Source organism: Leptopilina boulardi, unplaced genomic scaffold (assembly GCF_019393585.1).
Source record: "Leptopilina boulardi isolate dan_hultmark-lab unplaced genomic scaffold, ZJU_Lbou_2.1 LbouV2_64, whole genome shotgun sequence".
In the NCBI taxonomy this organism is placed as follows: Eukaryota; Metazoa; Arthropoda; class Insecta; order Hymenoptera; family Figitidae; genus Leptopilina; species Leptopilina boulardi.
In genome coordinates, this window is record NW_026138010.1 from 74,507 (window position 1) to 94,119 (window position 19,613).

The following is a 19,613-nucleotide window of genomic DNA, read 5'->3' on the forward strand; positions in this document are numbered from 1 at the left end:
AGAACCGTTTAAATTCAGTTGAGGACCTATTGTACTACTCAGAGTATTTAAAATTAGTAAAACCTACTAGTTTTTTTTCAGTGTGTTTCTATATAGAGGAAAATTTGTTTTCACCATGTTTAAAAATTTTATAAACGAAAGGACTACAAAGCTTCCTCCACCAGGAAGCAAAATATTTATTATTTTTGGACTTATTTCTATAAAAACCCTTTGGGAACAAGTGTTGCTTTCTGGCAACATGTACATTTTTTTGTTATCTTAAGCATAAGTTCCTTGATGTTTAAAACTGAATATTGAACAAATGTTTTTCATTTAGTCTAAAAAATTTCCAATTCCAAACTCTAGTTTTGAGACAGAAAACCTTAATTATAGTTTCGTTGAAAAACCGTTTCATGACAAATGTTGCCTGCAGGCATCATTGCAAATTGACACAAAAAACCACTTTTTCAAAATTTTTTCTGCAATTTTTTGTTACAAGTAGTCAGTCGTTAGCAGTTGTTTCTCGAGTGCAGATGTGAAAAAAATTGCGTACGAGAGAGAGAGAGAGCCCTAGTAACATGTTTACAGCCTTTAAAAAATTTTAGGTCATCTCAAATTAATTTGAGCATGAAAGAGTTAATAAATTAATGACACTTTTTTCATAGAGATATAAGAATAGAGTGCACAAGAGGCTCAAAAAAACGACAGATTATATCTTATATATATTATATCTATATAACCTTCCCAAAAAAGAGGCTCGAACGTAGGCTGCCTCTTAATTTAAAAGAATGAACACAAAAATCAAAAGAAATATTTTGAAGCTCTATGTACAGTTGTCCACAAATATGTATTTCGATCTACTGCGTGTAATTAAAACTATTCATGAATTTTTTCAAAGTAATTGAAGGCCGATAACAGGTTTAAAAATTAAAAATAAATTGTATTTTTAAATAAATTAATTAAATTTTTTAAAAATTATTCTATAATTTTGCGGCGTAAAGAACATTCAGACAACTTTTTTGTATAATAAAAAATGAATAAGGTTTAATCGATAAAAAAAGTTAATTTATTAATGCAAATCAGTCCAAAAATAATAAATATTTGGTATGGTTAAGTAGACCCCTCTCTATATTAAAAAGCGCAAGATAAATAAAGTTATAGAGATGACTCCTAAATATCATATGACATGCCTCTATTACCTCTGAACTACTCCCAGATGAAGCAAACCAAATATAAAGCATATATCCAGGAATCATTATCATCGACGACAAACCACATAGCCATCCCAGCATGTGACTCCACCAAGGATATTCATAATTTAGATATTTAACGGGCACAAATTTGATTAAGTTAAATATGAAAACACCCTGCAATTTATACATTTCCAATACTTGCTCTGAAAGATCTCTACTATAACATAGTAAATAGTGACGAGATCATTTGTTGCACAGAATATTATTTTTTAACTTACAATACATATAGCTGGTGTTGTGACAGTCCAGCATATTTTCCACCAGAAACATGGATAGTAACCAATCATGTCTCGAAGACCATCATAAAATCTATTAACACCAAAGGCCCATGAAACTGCTATGCATTCAGAGAACATAAGGAAGAGAAGACAAAATCCGCTTACTGCATAAGAGTCCAAAAGTTGAAACACGTACATGCCTCCCTACATTATGTAGAACACATAAAATACGCTAAGTAACAAAAACATGCGTCGTTGCGTTATTACGTATTCGGGCATGTTTAAATGCGATTACATTTGAAAATTATTTTAAAAAATAATTTAAACAAACATTATAATGCTAAGATTGAGAGAATGATTAAAACTATGCACCTTTTGAATACACAATGGTATCATTTCGCAAGAAATTAAGATTTTATGCTAATTTAAGTAGCTAAATTTTTCAATTTTTTTTTGAAAGATTGAAAAATTAACATCTGATTCGTAATCGCAGTTATTCAAAATTTGTGGTTTTCGGTCTTTTATCTCTACTTTTTAAACAATGATGAAGTATAAATTTTTTATGTTTTTTGGGACGCATAAATATTTCCCTCATTTGATTTGCCAGAATTTTTGTGGTGTCGAATTAAAAAATATCGAATTTACATTTAGTACAATTTTGAAACAGTAGATTTTATAATGAGCCCAATTTTAATATTCAAAAATTACTATTTAACAAAATTCTGATTTTGTAGAATTTCTATTTAACTGGACTGTAATAAAGCAGAATTTCTAATATATCGGATTTTCAAATAAAACAATTTCCATTTAACAAAATTTTCATAAAAAAAAATGTTTATTTATCAGAATTATTCTTTTGTTGGATTTCTATTTATCTATTCTTTTGTCGGATTTCTATTTATCTATTCACTTGAAAATATTTTTATTAACAGAATTTCCAATTAAAAGAATTTCTATATAACAAAATTCTTATTTAACAAAAGTTTTATTCGAAAAATTTCTATACAATCTAACTTTTATTTAATAGAATTGTCATTTAACAGAAATTCTACTTAACTAAATGTTTATATCAAGTGGATAATCTGGTATATGAAAGTTCGATCATATGAAAATTCGACGTTTTAACATTTCTATCTAATGAAAATTCGGACAAGTGAAACTTTGATCAAATAAAGTATCGGTGAAATAGAAATTCTCTGTCTTAAAAATATAGCTAAGTAGAATTTCTGTTAAATGACAATTCTATTAAATAAAAGTTAGATTGTATAGAAATTTTTAGAATAAAACTTTTGTTAAATAAGAATTTTGTTAGATAGAAATTTTTCGATATTAAAATTAGGCTCATTATAAAAAGTCCTTTTTTAAAATTCTACTAAATATAAATTTGATAATTTTTAATTCGACACCACAAAAATTCCATCAAGTCTAATGAAGGGAATATTTATGCGTCCCTGTTTATTTCATGAACATGCTTCCTCAAGGAGATTTATAGTAACTTATTATCGTAAATTTTAAAACAAATAATGCAAAGTCGCAGGTTTTTCTAAATTTTGATATTTTAAAATGTTAATAACTCTGGATAAAATAACAATTGAATGTTCAGTAGTATAGGTCAAAAGATGCGTCTGTAAAGACTCTAAAAAATTAAAGATAAAAATCTATATGTAGAGTAGAGTGGGGTGAAAAAGACACTTTTTTACTTTTTAATATGTAAAATCGGTATTCAATTTTTTTTCGAAATTCCAATTGGTTCTGAAAGTTTAGTTCTTCAGCTTCAAAATCCTGGTCGGACAATCTTCGTATCCCATGAAAAGACAAAGTTATATGAGTTTTACCAGAGCACTGCATGTGGCTTTTTTACACCACCTGGTGGGGTGAAAAAGACACTTTGCGATTGGAGCAAAATATATTATCAATTTTTGTTTCTTTTTTTTCTAATATAAAATATAAGAGAAAAATTTTCTTCTTCTTCGAGGTTAAAAAAAGGACGAGGTTACGAATACCAGAAAACAAATAAATATTACATACTATTAAGAGTGGCTTTTTTCCCACAGGTAGGTATTTGGCTTTTTTACACTCAGGGCCATTTTTACAAAAAGCTATAATAAATATCAAAATTAAATCAATTAAAAAAATCTAGATCACACACATGTTAAGAATAGTTTTCTCTTTATGTATACAAACGTTTACTTTTATTTTTCATCTACTTGAACGAGTCGTAATATGTTGAGAAAGTTAACGAAAATTTTGTGCCTAATGATGATCTCAAAACTAAATTTTACAATAAAAACTATAATATTATAGATACAATGGCCAAACTAAAATCAAAAGTTGCGTATTACCTAATAAAATTTATATTCTAAATGCCTGATAAAACTATGCAATAGTTTTAATATAAAACCCAAATGGCTTTTTCACCCCGTTCTACTCTAGGTATTAAAATTTTTTTTGAAGTTATGGGCAAAAAAATTTTTTTTTTCTACTTTTTAAAAATTCAATAACTTTGGATAAAATAACAGTAGAATGTTTACTAATACCTCAAATGATGCGTCTTAAAAACTCTACAAAACGAATGAACAAAATATCTTAATAAGTGTCCTAACATTTTTTTAAAGTAATGAGTAAAATACAATTTTAATCAAATTTTTAAATGGATAAAAAATGTTTAATTTTTATTATGGCTTCGAAACCTTTTTTGATGCTTTTTCAATTGGTAATATGCATTTTGGAAAAAAAATTTGTTGACCAAAAAAATGAAACTCAAATATAAATTTGACTTTTTCGGGGTGAAAGGTACGATTTTTTTTCTGAGGTTCTTTTCTATAAAAATATATAGTTAAAAAAGTGGAAAAAGAATATTTAAATATTGAAATCTTCTAAAAAATGATTTTAAAAAATCGTACCTTTCAGCCCTAAAAAGTCAAATTTATATTAGAGTTTCATTTTTTTTTGGTCAAATAATTTTTTTAACCAAAAATTAACATCTTTGTGTACTACTAATGCCCTGAGTTTAAGCGTGATCAAAAAAATAAAGATAGATAAAAAAATCGAGTTCCAAAAATTTTGGTATTACAATTCTTCCTCCATGAGGAAGCAATAGTTTAGAGCAATTAGATAAATAAACAGATTTAATTCATTTATTCATGAAGGAAAAGTTATTAATTCCAAATATGATTATAGAAATATATTAATTGCTCATAAAACATCTAAAAAACATGTATGTACTTAAAGGAAAAAAAATAATTTTGTTCAGAGCTCTTAAATATATATAAAATGTATATAAAATTTCTTCTTACATCTGTTATACATAAAAGTCCAATCAAGTAAGACAAAAAGCAAACAATAGCGATGAATATTTCTTTCCTTTTTCTCAGAAGATTTGGCCATTCATCAACTACTGCTGTTATAAAACCTTCTACAGTGCAGAACTAAAACAAATTATTTATACAATACACCCTTTTTATATAAATATTAATCTAATATTAACCACTTGAGCGTCATGGCGTTCCAACTGGCGTCGTGCGTGGCAGTGACAGAAGCGTCAAAAATGCATAAATGGCGTTCCTACTTGAATTGAATTTGTAAAGTCTGTAGACGTAATTAACTAACTATAACTTACTTTTTATATTTTTTGAGATTAAGCAAAACGTATGTGATAAAAAAAAATTCTTTTTTTAAACATTCAAACAGTTTTTTCGAAATTTAAAGTCGACAATTTTTGGTACTTTTTTGCGAATGGCGTTCTAACATTTACTCAATAAAATCATATTTCTGCTTCCAAAAACTGTGCAAACCACCCAAATCTTGTTACTCGGGGATTTTCGGGGTCGCTGATTACGAATATGAGATCAAATTGACAATTTGACAGTTGACAGCTGTCAATTCAACTGTCAACTTCTATAAAAAACAATTATTTTTTATGAAAATGACTGTATAAGGGTTTTCGGGATCGCTGAACATGAATTTAATGACAAACTTACAATTTGACAGTTGACAGCTGTCAATTCAACTGTCAACTTCTGTAAAAGACAATTATTTTTTATGAAAATAACTGTATAAGGGTTTTCGGGGTCGCTGATTACGAATATGAGATCAAATTGACAATTTGACAGTTGACAGCTGTCAATTCAACTGTCAACTTCTATAAAAACAATTATTTTTTATAAAAATAACTGTATAAGGGTTTTTGGGGTCGCTGATTACGAATATGAGATCAAATTGACAATTTGACAGTTGACAGCTGTCAATTCAACTGTCAACTTCTATAAAAACAATTATTTTTATGAAAATAACTGTATAAGGTTTTTTGGGGTCGCTGATTACGAATATGAGATCAAATTGACAATTCGACAGTTGACAGCTGTCAATTCAACTGTCAAATTTATAAAAAGTGATTAATGTTAATGAAAATAATAGTATAAGGGTTTTCGAGGTCGCTGAATACGAATATGTGGTCAAATTGACAATTTGAAAGTTGACAGCTGTCAATTTAACTGTCGAATTTATAAAGAGTGATTAGTTTTAATGAAAATGTCAATATAATGGTTTTCGGGGTCGCTGATTACGAATGAGGTCAAATTGACAATTAGAGAGTTGACAGCTGCCAATTGAACATTCAATTCTTCTCAAATGTGATTGTTTTTAAGGTAAATGACAGTAATAGGGTTTTCGGGATCGCTGATTTCGAATGATATGTTGGTTTCTTAGTATTGAAAATGGCGGATATCTTACGGTGAACGACATTTATAAAAAGTTTAAAATTTGTCACTTGGGGGCATCTTAAATCGTTGATTATTTAATTTTATAACCTACCTGCATTTGCTAGAAAATAATTTCTACCCAGAGCACGCCACGTGGAGGCTGCAGCAATAGGATTTCGTGCTCCTTTTGTTTTTTTTGTCTTTTTTTATTTTTTATTATTTTTTTTTTTAATTTTTAATTTTTTATTATTTTTTTTTAATTTTTAATTTTTTATTATTTTTTTTTGTTTTTTATTACATTTTTTTAAAAACATATTTTACCCTTTTTAATGCTTCTGTTCTACTACTAAAGCAGGGAGCTGTCACTGGTACTACTACCCTATTTATAATAAATGAAATAAATATTTAAATAAATGCTCTTTGGAAAAACTTGTTTTAGTGAAGGCTATCAAAGCAATTTTTGCAAAGTGGAGTCTCACATTGTCTGCACATCCAAGTAGTGTCAACTCTGATTTTTTTCTCTTCGGAGCAGTTGTGGCATCGTAGGCGCTTGCGTTTATTTTCATTCCCCGTAGGTATTTTCACCAATTCGTGAGTATTTTTTTCAAGAGAAACATTTTTGCTCTGCCTATGAACACCTGTGTTGGACTTCGTGCTATATTTTTCTAAAAGTTCTCTCACAAGTTGTGTTCTGAAATCGCAATGATTCATTTTTTTTTCATGCGAAAGGTTATATATAATATTTGCATTATATATTGTCATGTCCAATAAATTGTCAGCTATTCTTTGGTACCAACGGTAATGCTTTCTTTCTATTTCGTAGGGCTTTATAATTTGATCACATCTGTCAACACCTCCCATGCTTTTATTATACTTCGCGACAACTCCTGGCTTCTTTACCTTTTCACCTGTTTTGTGATCAATTTTTGAGGTTTCGACAAAGTCAGATCCAGGAAGGGTACTCAAAATCGTAACCACTTTCTTATCTTTCCACATGACCACTAGCAAAGTTTCAGAATGGAATATGAGCGTTGAATTGCGCGCAAGTTTATGTAATTTTAAACCCTTCGTATTAGGCATATGTTTTCGGTTCGTTCGAACGGTACCAATAACATTGTTTTTCCTCTCATAAAGGTACGCAAATAGAGAAGGAGAACTGTACCAGTTGTCAAGAAAAAGAGTGCGTCCCTGACCACTCAAATCGACTAAAAGTTTTACAACAACCTTACCAGATACTCCAATCAACTTGTTTTCATCTGCTGGATCTTTGCCTACATAAATTGAAGCGTTGTATATGTAACCGTTCTCCGAATCGCAGCATTTGTAAATTTTTATTCCGAAACGCGATCTTTTACTCAAAATACATTGCTTAAAGGATAAGCGACCTTTATACTTCAATAAAGACTCATCAATACTTACGTTTTCTCCAGGTCTGTAAGCGTACCTAAACTTTTCTATCAGAATTTCAAACATAGGCCGAATTTTACGCAATTTATCTGTTGACTCATCATCTGAATAATGCAAAAATGTATTTATTAATGAAAATCGTCTTATAGACATGTACTGAGCAAAAACAGGTGTCGTTAGCAAGGGGTCAGTTGACCAATACATTTTAAGTGATGGTTTTCTTATAATTCCCATCAGAATTGTCAACGCATAATAAGTGTACAATTCTGTAGGATCCAAATTTTTCCATGACTTAAATCTGGAATTACTTTTCAGTTTATCAGATTCTCGAAGTGACTCAATTTTCATGTCAGAATAAATATTTGTCATAGCACAAACCATTTCCATGACTTCGGAAGAATAAAAAATTTCAAAAATTTCAATTGGCTTAGTTTCTGAATTGAAATTTAAGTCTGGGTTAAGTCCTGCTTTAGAATCATTAAACTCATGAATAACAGGATTGAAATTACCAGCTTTCGACCATAAAAAATTTTTATTAAAAGTTTCTCTTCGAATTTGTAAAGGTGTATCTGATTCTTCGCAAGACGATTCACTTTCAGTACTACTGTACTGAAGAGTGAAATCATCGTCGCTACTTGTATCACTAGTTTCGGAATCAGAAAGATAAGTCTCATCCATCTTGCACCCTTGTGAACGTTTCAGGTCCTCTTATCAGAAAAAGAATGCATATCCAGACAGTTGAACAGTAAAATTGGTTGGGCGCACCAGCGCATTCCAGTTTCATTGCGCAGGCGCGCCCCACCACTCTCACGTGAGAGAAGTGAAAAGAATGCACATCCAGACAGTTGAACAGTAGTGTTTAACTGTCTGGATGTGCATTCTTTCTTTGAGAAGAAGATCTGAAACGTTCACAAGAGAGCAAGATGGTTGACACTTATCTTTCTGATTACGGAATTAGTGATACAAATAGCGACGATGATTCCAATTTTCAATACAGTATTCCTGAGTACAGATCGACTTGCAAATAATAAGATAACTTCAATTTCAATCCTTTTATTCGTGAATTTAGTGTTTAATTCTGAAACCAAGCCAATTGAAATGTTATTATTTTATTTTTGTTCTTTCGATGTCATACAAATGGTTTGCGCTATGGAAAATATTTATTTTGACAGGAAAGTTGGGTCACTTTGAGAATCGAATAATTTGAAATGTAAATCCGGATTTAAGTCTTGGAAAAATTTTGATCCTACATAAATGTACACTTATAACGCGCTGATAATTCTAATGGGAATTATAATAAAACCATATGATAAAAATATATTGATCTACTTTTCTTTTGCTATCAACATAAGTGTTCTCGATTATTATGTCTTCAAGACGATTTGAATTAATAAATGCATTTTTACATAATTCAGTTGACGATTCGACATATAAATTATCCAAATTTGTTCTCTCCTTCAAATGATGATAAAAAATATAAACACGCTTACAGACTTGAAGAAAAGTTAAGTATCGATGAGTCCTTGTCGAAATAAGAACGTCACTTATTTTTTAAACCCTTAACACGAGCTTGATATAAAACTGACAACTTGATAATTATTCACGTGAGAAATAATGACTTTTTAGAAAAATTAACTATTGAATTGACAGCAACCAACTGTGAATAACATACTGTGAATAACTGTATAACATATATGCGACCCCTTTTTGTAAAAGTGTACAGTTCAATTGACAATTGTGAAATCGTCAATTTGACATCGTATACGTAATCAGCGACCCCAAAAACCCATCTATACTTATTTTCATTAAAAATAATCACTTTCTAGAAAACTTGACAGGTGATTTGACAGCTGTCAACTGTCAATTTGACATTATATTCTTAATCAGCGACACCGAGAACACGTTATATACAGATATTTTCATGAAAAATAATCACTTTTTAGGAAAATTGACAGTTGACTTGACAGCTGTCAAATTGTCAATTTGACATTATTTTCGTAATCAGCAACCCTAAAAACCCGTAATACTGTTATTTTCTTTAAGAATAAACAGTTTTTATAAAAGTTAACAGCTGATTTGACAGCTGCCAACTATCAAATGGTTAATTTAACATCAAATTCGTAATCAGCGACCCCAAGAACCCTTATTCAGTTATTTTCATAAAAAATAATTGTCTTTTATAGAAGTTGACAGTTGAATTGACAGCTGTCAACTGTCGAATTGTCAATTTGATCTCATATTCGTAATCAGCGACCCCAACAACCCTTATTCAGTTATTTTCATAAAAAATAATTGTCTTTTATAGAAGTTGACAGTTGAATTGACAGCTGTCAACTGTCGAATTGTCAATTTGATCTCATATTCGTAATCAGCGACCCCGAAAACCCTTATACAGTCATTTTCATAAAAAATAATTGTTTTTTATAGAATTTGACAGTTGAATTGACAGCTGTCAACTGTCAAATTGTCAATTTGATCTCATATTCGTAATCAGCGACCCCGAAAACCCTTATACAGTTATTTTCATAAAAAATAATTGTTTTTTATAGAAGTTGACAGTTGAATTGACAGCTGTCAACTGTCAAATTGTCAATTTGATCTCATATTCATAATCAGCGACCCCGAAAACCCTTATACAGTTATTTTCATAAAAAATAATTGTCTTTTACAGAAGTTGACAGTTGAATTGACAGCTGTCAACTGTCAAATTGTCAATTTGATCTCATATTCGTAATCAGCGACCCCGAAAATCCCCGAGTAACAAGATTTGGGTGGTTTGCACAGTTTTTGGAAGCAGAAATATGATTTTATTGAGTAAATGTTAGAACGCCATTCGCAAAAAAGTACCAAAAATTGTCGACTTTAAATTTCGAAAAAACTGTTTGAATGTTTAAAAAAAGAATTTTTTTTTATCACATACGTTTTGCTTAATCTCAAAAAATATAAAAAGTAAGTTATAGTTAGTTAATTATGTCTACAGACTTTACAAATTCAATTCAAGTAGGAACGCCATTTATGCATTTTTGACGCTTCTGTCACTGCCACGCACGACGCCAGTTGGAACGCCATGACGCTCAAGTGGTTAAATAGGCCTTGTTTTTTATATTTACACATATATACAGACTGATTTAAAATTTCTTTTAAATTTGTTTTTAAAAGCCATTACCTGACTGTCAAGACCAATTAAAAGAAGCATGAAGAAAAATAAGCAGGACCAAATTGATGCTCCTGGTAACTGTAAAACTGCAGATGGATAAACTAGAAATGCCAATCCAGGACCTTTTTTGATAAGATATGCATTAGTAAATTGGTAAACTAAAAATTGTTAAACTGATTAAATATAAATCACGTGTTTCTTACCAGAAGCTGCTACTTCTGCAACAGGCTTTTGTTGTTCATGGGCCATAAAACCAACAACCGAAAAAATAACAACACCGCTCAAAATACTTGTTCCAGAGTTCACACAGCATACAATTAAGGCATCTCTGTTTTCAAAATATCAAACAAATAATAAATTAAATACTTTTTGGAACACACTAAAGTGCTTTGAGATTATTATATAGTATAATTTGTCCATAAAAATAAAATGTGTTATTTTTAATAATTTTTCTTACTAATTAAATTAAAAAATTACATAATTTAACCAATTATTGTGTATTTCAAATATATAATGTATTTAATAATTATTATAGGGTAACTGCACCAGTGGTGGATCAGTTAAGCCCCTTAACTTTCTTATTTTGACTTTGAAGTTCTGTATAGGTTGCTTTTAGACAAATTCGAGGTTATTCTTTAAAGTATTATGGACCAGATAGTTCCAATAGACATTTCCTTCTAGGTTAGACTTGATTTTGACACCTACGTTTACTTTAATGCTCCATCAAAGATAATTTGTCAATGATCCTATTCTGGATCACTGTTTGCACCAGTCATGGTTATAGATTGCTCCAGTGGTGGATCACTTAAAAAATCATACTAAAAAACATTGCATTTCAAAATTACGAGACTGAGACGTTTTGCAACTTTTATAAGGCTTTACGGACAGATTTTCAAATTCACTTTCCTATCCATATCCTTTCCTCTTTCATTTCTATAGGTATAATGTGACTAAATGTTAATTAATCATCTTTTTATTAGAATTTTTGGTAATAAATAAATAAAACTCTTAAAGCTTCAGTTTCAATGATAAATAACATTTATTAATTCTGGGTATTTTAATTCAACAAAAATTTAACAATTTGAAATCAGGTGTTAACAATTAATAAACATCTGAATTAGTGTTAACTAAAATTTAACTCATAAAATTTTCAATAAAACAATGCGTCAACAGGCGAAAAGTAGGACTGATCCACCACTAGATTTTGTTACTTTTTTGGTTCCAGTCGTGGATCACCCTAAAACAATGGATACGCGCTATTTAAAGACGTAAATATTCTTCTCAGGGCTCTATGGGGATGAAACGAAATGCCTCCTATTGTGAAAAGAATTAAAAATTGTCCTAAAATGGCTCCAAAGCTTTCTATTCCAAAATATACTCTTAACTTACATGCTAAGGAAAACTCTTGTTTTCTGTCACCACTATAGTAATTGTTGTCCTGCTTTCTTCGCGATGAATTTAAAAAATTTTTTAAATTGTAATATTGATCTGTATAACTTTCTTAACAATTACCGACACTTGCGGTTCATTTACTTACAAACGTGTAAACACAAATGACCATTTTTCTCGCAGTTGATCCACCACTGGTGCATGATCCACCACTGGTGCAGTTACCCTAAATAAGGTTACAAGAAAATTGTTAACTCGTACAACATCCATGACAAGAATATAGGGGAGACTATAGGAACAGTTAATTTCGATTAATTTCCTATCCAGGAAGTTTGTAATGGAAGTTTTTTGAACGCTTTTAACTTTTTCAAAAAAAAAAAATTATAAATATTTGTTTTTCCTATTTATGCAAAAGACCTTTACGAAAAAGGCATAAGTATAATTTCAAAGATTACTCTCCAATTTTTTGCTGTTAATTACGCCGTAACATATTATATAATAACCAGAACACAGAGAGAAACGGTTGGTTGCGATTAGCATTTCGTTAGTAAGAGCTTATATTTGTGCTAATTTGTATTAGTTACTGTTACCATTTATTTAGTAAGGTAACTAATCAAATAGTTATTCCATGAAACTAATTAGTTAATCTATAACTAATAAAATAGTTATGCCAACGAATAAATATAGTAACCTTAAATAATAAATTACATAGCAGCAGTATAGTTTACTAACTAAAAATGGTAACCCCAACCAATCTTTTATCTTACAATTAGTGTACTTACTTATAAACGTTGTTATTGAATTTGTTGTAACTACCCAAAGCAACAAGAGCTCCAAGTCCCAAAGCATAGGAAAAAAATATTTGAGTTACGGCATCTATCCATACCTGCACATCAGAAATGTACTTCATTTTTTAAAGTATTTAATAATTTCAAAAAAGTATGAAATAGAACATTACCAACAACAGTAATAATAATAAATAATAATAAGTAAAAATCTTTTTACCTACTCTCTGAATTTGAAATTTTACTAATTCGATATAGTAAAAAAATATTTTTTCTATTAATTAGTTTAAGTTTACTAATTCAAAAACAAAAGTGCTATCAATTTCCGAAAAAGTATTTCAATAATAGTATTCTGACTTCGTTCATGTTTCTGGTAATCAAACGTCGTCATACAACCAATAAAAAATGTAGCACGAAATGTTAAAATCTTTCTCTTATCTAGTGTTTACAATTCGCATATATTGCTAAAATTTTGAATTAAAATTTTTGAAGAACCCGAATTTTAATATTTACATATATTTAGAGTATGGCAGTGTTCTCTAAAGTAATTTTCAAAAAAATTGTAATGATCCACTTACTCCATTCTGATCCCTATATTATAATAATAGACGAATTTTCAATACTTTAATTAATATTAATATATTTAATATTATGCAAGATTTCTTTTAGCTTTCCTAACTATATTTTGCCGTGAAAAGACACTTTGTTATTTGCAACAAACTTGCTGCATGTTTGCACTTGAATCTTGCACAACTTGTATGACAAGCTTCCTGCAAGTTTTCTTGATGATTGGGTACTTGTACTTATATTTAAAATTTAGCTAGGGCCTTAAGGTACCATTTCATACAGGCGTAAAACAATAACCATGAGAGTGACAGAGATAATATCTGATATTTTTCATCTTTTTTCATCTAATTTCTAAATATATACCTATATATATAACTAACTTTCAAAAGATTAATAAGAGCAAAAACCCCTATAGGGTTGGAAGGGGGGTAGGCAAACTATCACGGGCCATGGAAATTTAATTTTTTAACAATAGAAAAAGTATCACGCAGGGATGGAAGGGGGTTCAAAATACCTAAAATATTAGTGGTGTGCAAAAAGCTCGAAGCTCGAAACTCGATCGAGATTTTTCGAGTCGAGCCGAGTCGAGTATTATTAATTCGAGCTCGAGTCGAGCCGAGATGTATAAAAAACTCGAAAATTCGGATACTCGAGTAACTTCGATCACTCGAATGAATTCAAGTACTCGAAACTTTCGAGCACTCGAATTCACTTGAAATAATCGAGTACTCGAAAATAGTCGAGTACTTGTGTAAATTAAATTTGAATATTCGATTGTTTGTAAGCTATTTACTATTTTTTCATGAGTTTGTAATTTCAAATATGTATAATTTAATATGCTCGAATTCATTCGAGAACTCGAAATCACTCGAGTACTCGAAAATTTCGAGTTCTCGAATTTACTCGAGTACTCGATACCTCGAGTCAAGCTCGGGCTCGACTCGGCTCGAAAAAATTTCGACTCGACTCGACATTCGAGTTTTTTGCACACTTCTATAAAATATGTATCACGTGATATGTGAACGACCTCAAAATAATAATCGTGAAAAAATCGTTTTTTTTTTGTAATTAATTTATACTTATATATAATTTATTTACTGGCTATTTGATAAATTATTTGACTATATTATATTTATTATTACCTCTGGGTCCCCAAGCTTTGAGAGATTTGGTGTTGCATAGTATCTTAAACCTTCAAAAGCACCAGGTAAAGTTAATCCTCTTATTAATAAAATTGCCAAGAGTGCATATGGAAATAATGCCGTAAAGTAAACTACCTGTAAATTTGTTTATTAATTACACCAGCTAAAAAGTTTATGAGGCATTTTATTTCAAACCTTTATGCGCATACAAAAGACAATCCTAAGAAGAGAGTTTTTTATGTAAATTATACACGGAGAGAAATTTCAAACTATTTTGATTTTTACATGAACTTAGTATGCGAAAGTATCAATAAGTGGTGCGAAAAACGCTTCAACTGATGCAATTTATACAAGGACCCATGTGATTTTGGCATGGATTCCAAATAAATTATACCCATAGGTGTGTGAGTGTATTATTCGCATCGGTTGCCCATGTGAAAATAGTTTGAAATTTCTCTCTGTGTACAATTTACTATTATTATTATTTCGAAAGAGAATTTAATGCACTTTCAATTGGTACTTGCATTTTTTCAATTTCTTTTAATTTCATAAAGAAATTCTATAGTGTGAAATATAAAACTCTTGATTTCTCAAAACACCCCCCTTACATTTTCTTGAAACCCATATGAAAAGAAACTTCAGATTTTCTATAGTTTCTCGTTCCATGCATTTTGTTATGGACATTTTAGTGGATTTACAAAGAAAAGGAGGAAAAAATTTGAATAGTTAATATACTTATGTATTTGAAAAATTTGTTACTTTGCTTTCTTATGGAGATTTTTTGTGATTTTATAATATAGTACTTAATAAGTATTATAATAATTTTAAAAATTGTAGTTGCTGGGCAACAAACATAAAAATGTAAACACAAACGAAGAAAAAATAAGTATAATTATCATAAAATAATGTAATAATAATCAATAATGATGTTTGCAGCACTAGCCGCAAGCGAGTGTGGAAAATCACGTCTGTAAAACCAATTTTATCCACACGTGTAAAGAAAAAGCTAGGCTCATTTTTGTTACAGCTTAAAATGAATCAAAGTTAAGGGTATGTCCAACATGTGAAATGTAAACAAACATGAAATGTAAACAAACCATGCACATTTTTTCGCACCTCTCATTTGCGTAGAAAATAAAAATTTGTCGTTTTCTTTATGAAAATGGTAAATTAATGTATTAAAGTTGGTTACTATAATACTTTATTTAACTAATTATATGAAAAAATAAGTACAATTATAATGAAATGAAAAGTACACTGAAATAGCAATTTTTTTAAGGTTTCGAAAAAAAACCATTTGAGTATATCAATTATTGTTTAAACAATTACTTGAGATCAACAAAAATCTTGAAATCTAATAACGCCATTCGATTCTATGGAAAAAATTACGACGAAACTGTGCCTTGCAAAATTTTTTTTAAATTTCATTTTACATAAAAAAATTAAATAAACAATTTTATAACTAATAAGAACTTCGCTTCGACGAAAAGATAAGAATCGAATGGCGTTATTAGATTTCAAGATTTTTGTTGATCTCAAGTAATTATGTTTAAACAATTGAATTTCTTAAATATTTTTCTATGGAAAGTTAACTGTATTTCTAATGTTTTCATTGCGGTATTCAGTGTTTAGCTTACTAGTAAAAGTTTGACCACAAGCTCTAATTATGACATTACACCCCTATAACTTCAAGGGGTGATTTCTACCCTTTAAAGTGGATCATGGCAGATATAAAAAAATACGGGTCTCTTATTTTTCCGAGTACTACATTCATACCAAGTTTCATTAAAATAGGAGATTCTCACTTCCGTAGGTTTACTTGTGAGGCACGGACGTTGAGCACCTAGGTGGGAGAAAGAGTTGAGCCACTGGACGGTCACATCTTGGAAAGGGTAAAATTCTGAAATTTTACCCCTTATTTCACTTTCGCCCACCTATAGATCCTCAACGTCCGTGCCTCAGATATACTTGAATGCTTAAATTTTTCGTAACCTTGAGAAAATTGCTATTTCAGTGTACTTTTCATTTCATTATTTATTTGTTCACATAATTAGTTCAATAAAGTATAGTTACCTAGAATATATAAATTTACCATTTTCACAAAGAAAACGACAAATTTTTATTTTTTATTCAAAGTAGAAATTTCAGAATTTCAGTGCGATTCCAGGTGAGATTTTGACTTTTTCGGAGTAGGTTAATCGATTGCAATGAAACTTTGGAATTTTGTTATATATAGTAAGAATAATCATCTTTAACGTAAATTGTAGCTGAAAGTATTTGTTAGTTTACGAGATTAGCAATAATAACAAAAAATTTTAAACTGCTATATCTTCCGTTCTAATAATATCGGATTGAGGTCTACTTTTTTTAAAATGTCAAGGAAAATGAGAGGAATAAATCTCTTTCAGAACAATTTTTTATAATTTTACAACTAAAAAAATTATTAAATAATAATTGAATAAATTTCACGCGACAAACTAAAATTCAATCACTTAAACGCTAAAATGATCTTACATGCGTTTTCTTTAATGTTCCAAAGGAATCCAATTGTAAATGCAAGTTTAACTTATTTAATTTAAATAATTTACGAGTATAAACAATTGCGATTTCTGCTAGTTGACGTGCAGACGACATTGCGCACGCAGCATTCTCACGTAGCCAATTTAGTCCACGAATCACGTCAGTTGGTTATAGGAGAATGCTGCGTGCGCAATGTCGTCTGCACGTCAACTAGCAGAAATCGCAATTGTTCATACTCGTAAATTATTAAAATTAAATAAGTTAAACTTGCATTTACAATTGGATTCCTTTGGAACATTAAAGAAAACACTGGTAAGATCATTTTAGCGTTTAAGTGATTGAATTTTAAATTGTCGCGTGAAATTTATTCAATTATTATTTAATAATTTTTTTAGTTGTAAAATTATAAAAAATTGTTCTGAAAGAGATTTATTCCTCTCATTTTCCTTGACATTTTAAAAAAAGTAGACCTCAATCCGATTATTAGAACGGAAAATATAGCAGTTTAAAATTTTTTGTTATTATTGCAAATCTCGTAAACTGACAAATATTTTAAGCTGCAATTTACGTTAAAGATTGGTCTTACTATATATAATAAAATTCTAAAGTTTCATTGCAATCGGTTAACCTACTCCGAAAAAGTCAAAATCTCACCTGGTATCGCACTTCACCCTTTCCAAGATGTGACCGTCTAATGGCTCATCTCTTTCTCCCACCTAGGTTCTCAACGTCCATGCCTCAGATATACTCAAATGGTTTTTTTTCGAAACCTTAAAAAAATTGCTATTTCAGTGTACTTTTCATTTCATTATAATTGTACTTATTTTTGCATATAATTAGTTAAATAATGTATAGTTACCAAGTTTAATACATTAATTTACCATTTTCATAATGAAAACGACAAATTTTTATTTTCTACGCAAATGAGAAGTGCGAAAAAATGTGCATGGTTTCTTTACATTTCACATGTTGGACATACCCTTAAACGACATAGAACGTAGAGCCATCTACGAGGTTCATTTTTGTGATGCGTTTCAAATTGGTCCCAGGGTTTTTTTTAGTGTTTCGACACTATATTTTACAGTATATAGACTCATTCATAATGTTCAATTTAAAAAATATCTAGAGAAATAATAAATGAAACGTTAAAAATTACACACTGTTTAGTAATAGCTACTTTAGATACAGTTCACCGTGTGTAAAATTCAACTTTATTTTATCGGAAAACTATGACTTCTGGAATTTCTAACTGACTTGTTTAAGTAATTTCTTTCCTTTCTTTGAATTATTGTACAAGTGTTTTTAGTTAATTTGTGTATATTACTTTTCCGGTCCATTTAACTCCTTTCCAAATACAAAAATAACACATTATCCAGACAATTGCAAGGGTGCCAGCCAGTTCCCATCTTATACTGCCAACATCTTCTATGCCAGTAGAAATTCGCAATGTTCGTCTCCTGTTATTTAAAATATCTTTAATATACTTTATTACATTCTCATCATAATGAAAAGGTATTATTTTTCAAAGAAAATGGGCAGCTTTTAAAATTTAAAATAAAAATTGGCTTAAATAACAATCTATAATTGAGCAATTATTAAAAAGAAAAATTTTCATTAATTTATATTTTGATATATCTTGATATTCGTCGGTTGGGTGGAGAGGAAGGTGTCATTTTCGGACCAGTCGTGAAAAACAAGCTATTTCCAAAATTAGTTGAAATTTGGAAAACATCTCATTTCAGGAATGACGTTTGTCTTCTTTTGAGACACAAGTTAATCAGATCATAAATATTTACAAAAATAATTTACTAGTTAAAAACATGTACACTTGACTACCAGTAATACACCTCATATTACCCTTATTACTAATTATTACACGTTATTACAGACTATTACACATTATTACAGAAATATTACAGACTTTTTTGCGTTATTACAGTACCGTAATAACGCATTATTACACGGTATTACACGTTATTACACAAGTATTACAGGAAGAGTATACACTTGACTACCTGAGTAAATTCCCCCTCGGCAATTGTTTTGGTAGTCAATGAATATTCACTCTTTTAAATAAACTTAATTGTGAAAAAAAAATTGCAAATATTTTTTTAATTTTGAATAACAATTTGTATTTTTTGTACTTTATTCTACAGCAAGGTTTATAAAAAAAATTTATATGTAACACACCTTGGACTCTTGTGTGAGTCTATAGACACTCCAGTTACTCCTTCTAGAGTTAAACAAAATCCACAATAGGTTGAGATTTGTAGGTCCTAGACTGTTTTTAACCCTACTTTTTCATTTGAAACCACTTTGGCGGGCGGTGCACGGTAAAAAAAATTCAAAATCACCGGTTATAATTAGAAATACAAATTTTTTTTCAGGAACATAAAGACAAGAGTCCATGGTATGTTACATATAAATTTTTTTTATAATGCTTACTACACGGAGAGAAAAATCTGCCTTTTATAGTATAGAAAGGTTTACATTTAA

The 19,613-nt window shown here is 29.7% G+C and overlaps 1 protein-coding gene across 2 annotated transcripts in view; it reads right to left on the reverse strand.

The window, feature by feature from the left end:
* The window catches only part of LOC127290380 (sodium- and chloride-dependent GABA transporter 1-like), a 45,790-nt gene that overhangs the window by 5,995 nt on the left and 20,182 nt on the right, over positions 1 to 19,613 (reverse strand). For both annotated transcript variants that reach the window (XM_051318888.1, XM_051318887.1), the window contains exons 6-13: positions 18,442 to 18,574; positions 14,598 to 14,732; positions 12,886 to 12,989; positions 10,918 to 11,042; positions 10,724 to 10,836; positions 4,747 to 4,878; positions 1,451 to 1,654; positions 1,179 to 1,346 (exon numbers count right to left, since the gene is read on the reverse strand). In XM_051318888.1, coding sequence (XP_051174845.1) covers positions 1,179 to 1,346; positions 1,451 to 1,654; positions 4,747 to 4,878; positions 10,724 to 10,836; positions 10,918 to 11,042; positions 12,886 to 12,989; positions 14,598 to 14,732; positions 18,442 to 18,574 — 1,114 coding nt within the window. The remainder of the gene's footprint in view (positions 1 to 1,178; positions 1,347 to 1,450; positions 1,655 to 4,746; positions 4,879 to 10,723; positions 10,837 to 10,917; positions 11,043 to 12,885; positions 12,990 to 14,597; positions 14,733 to 18,441; positions 18,575 to 19,613) is intronic.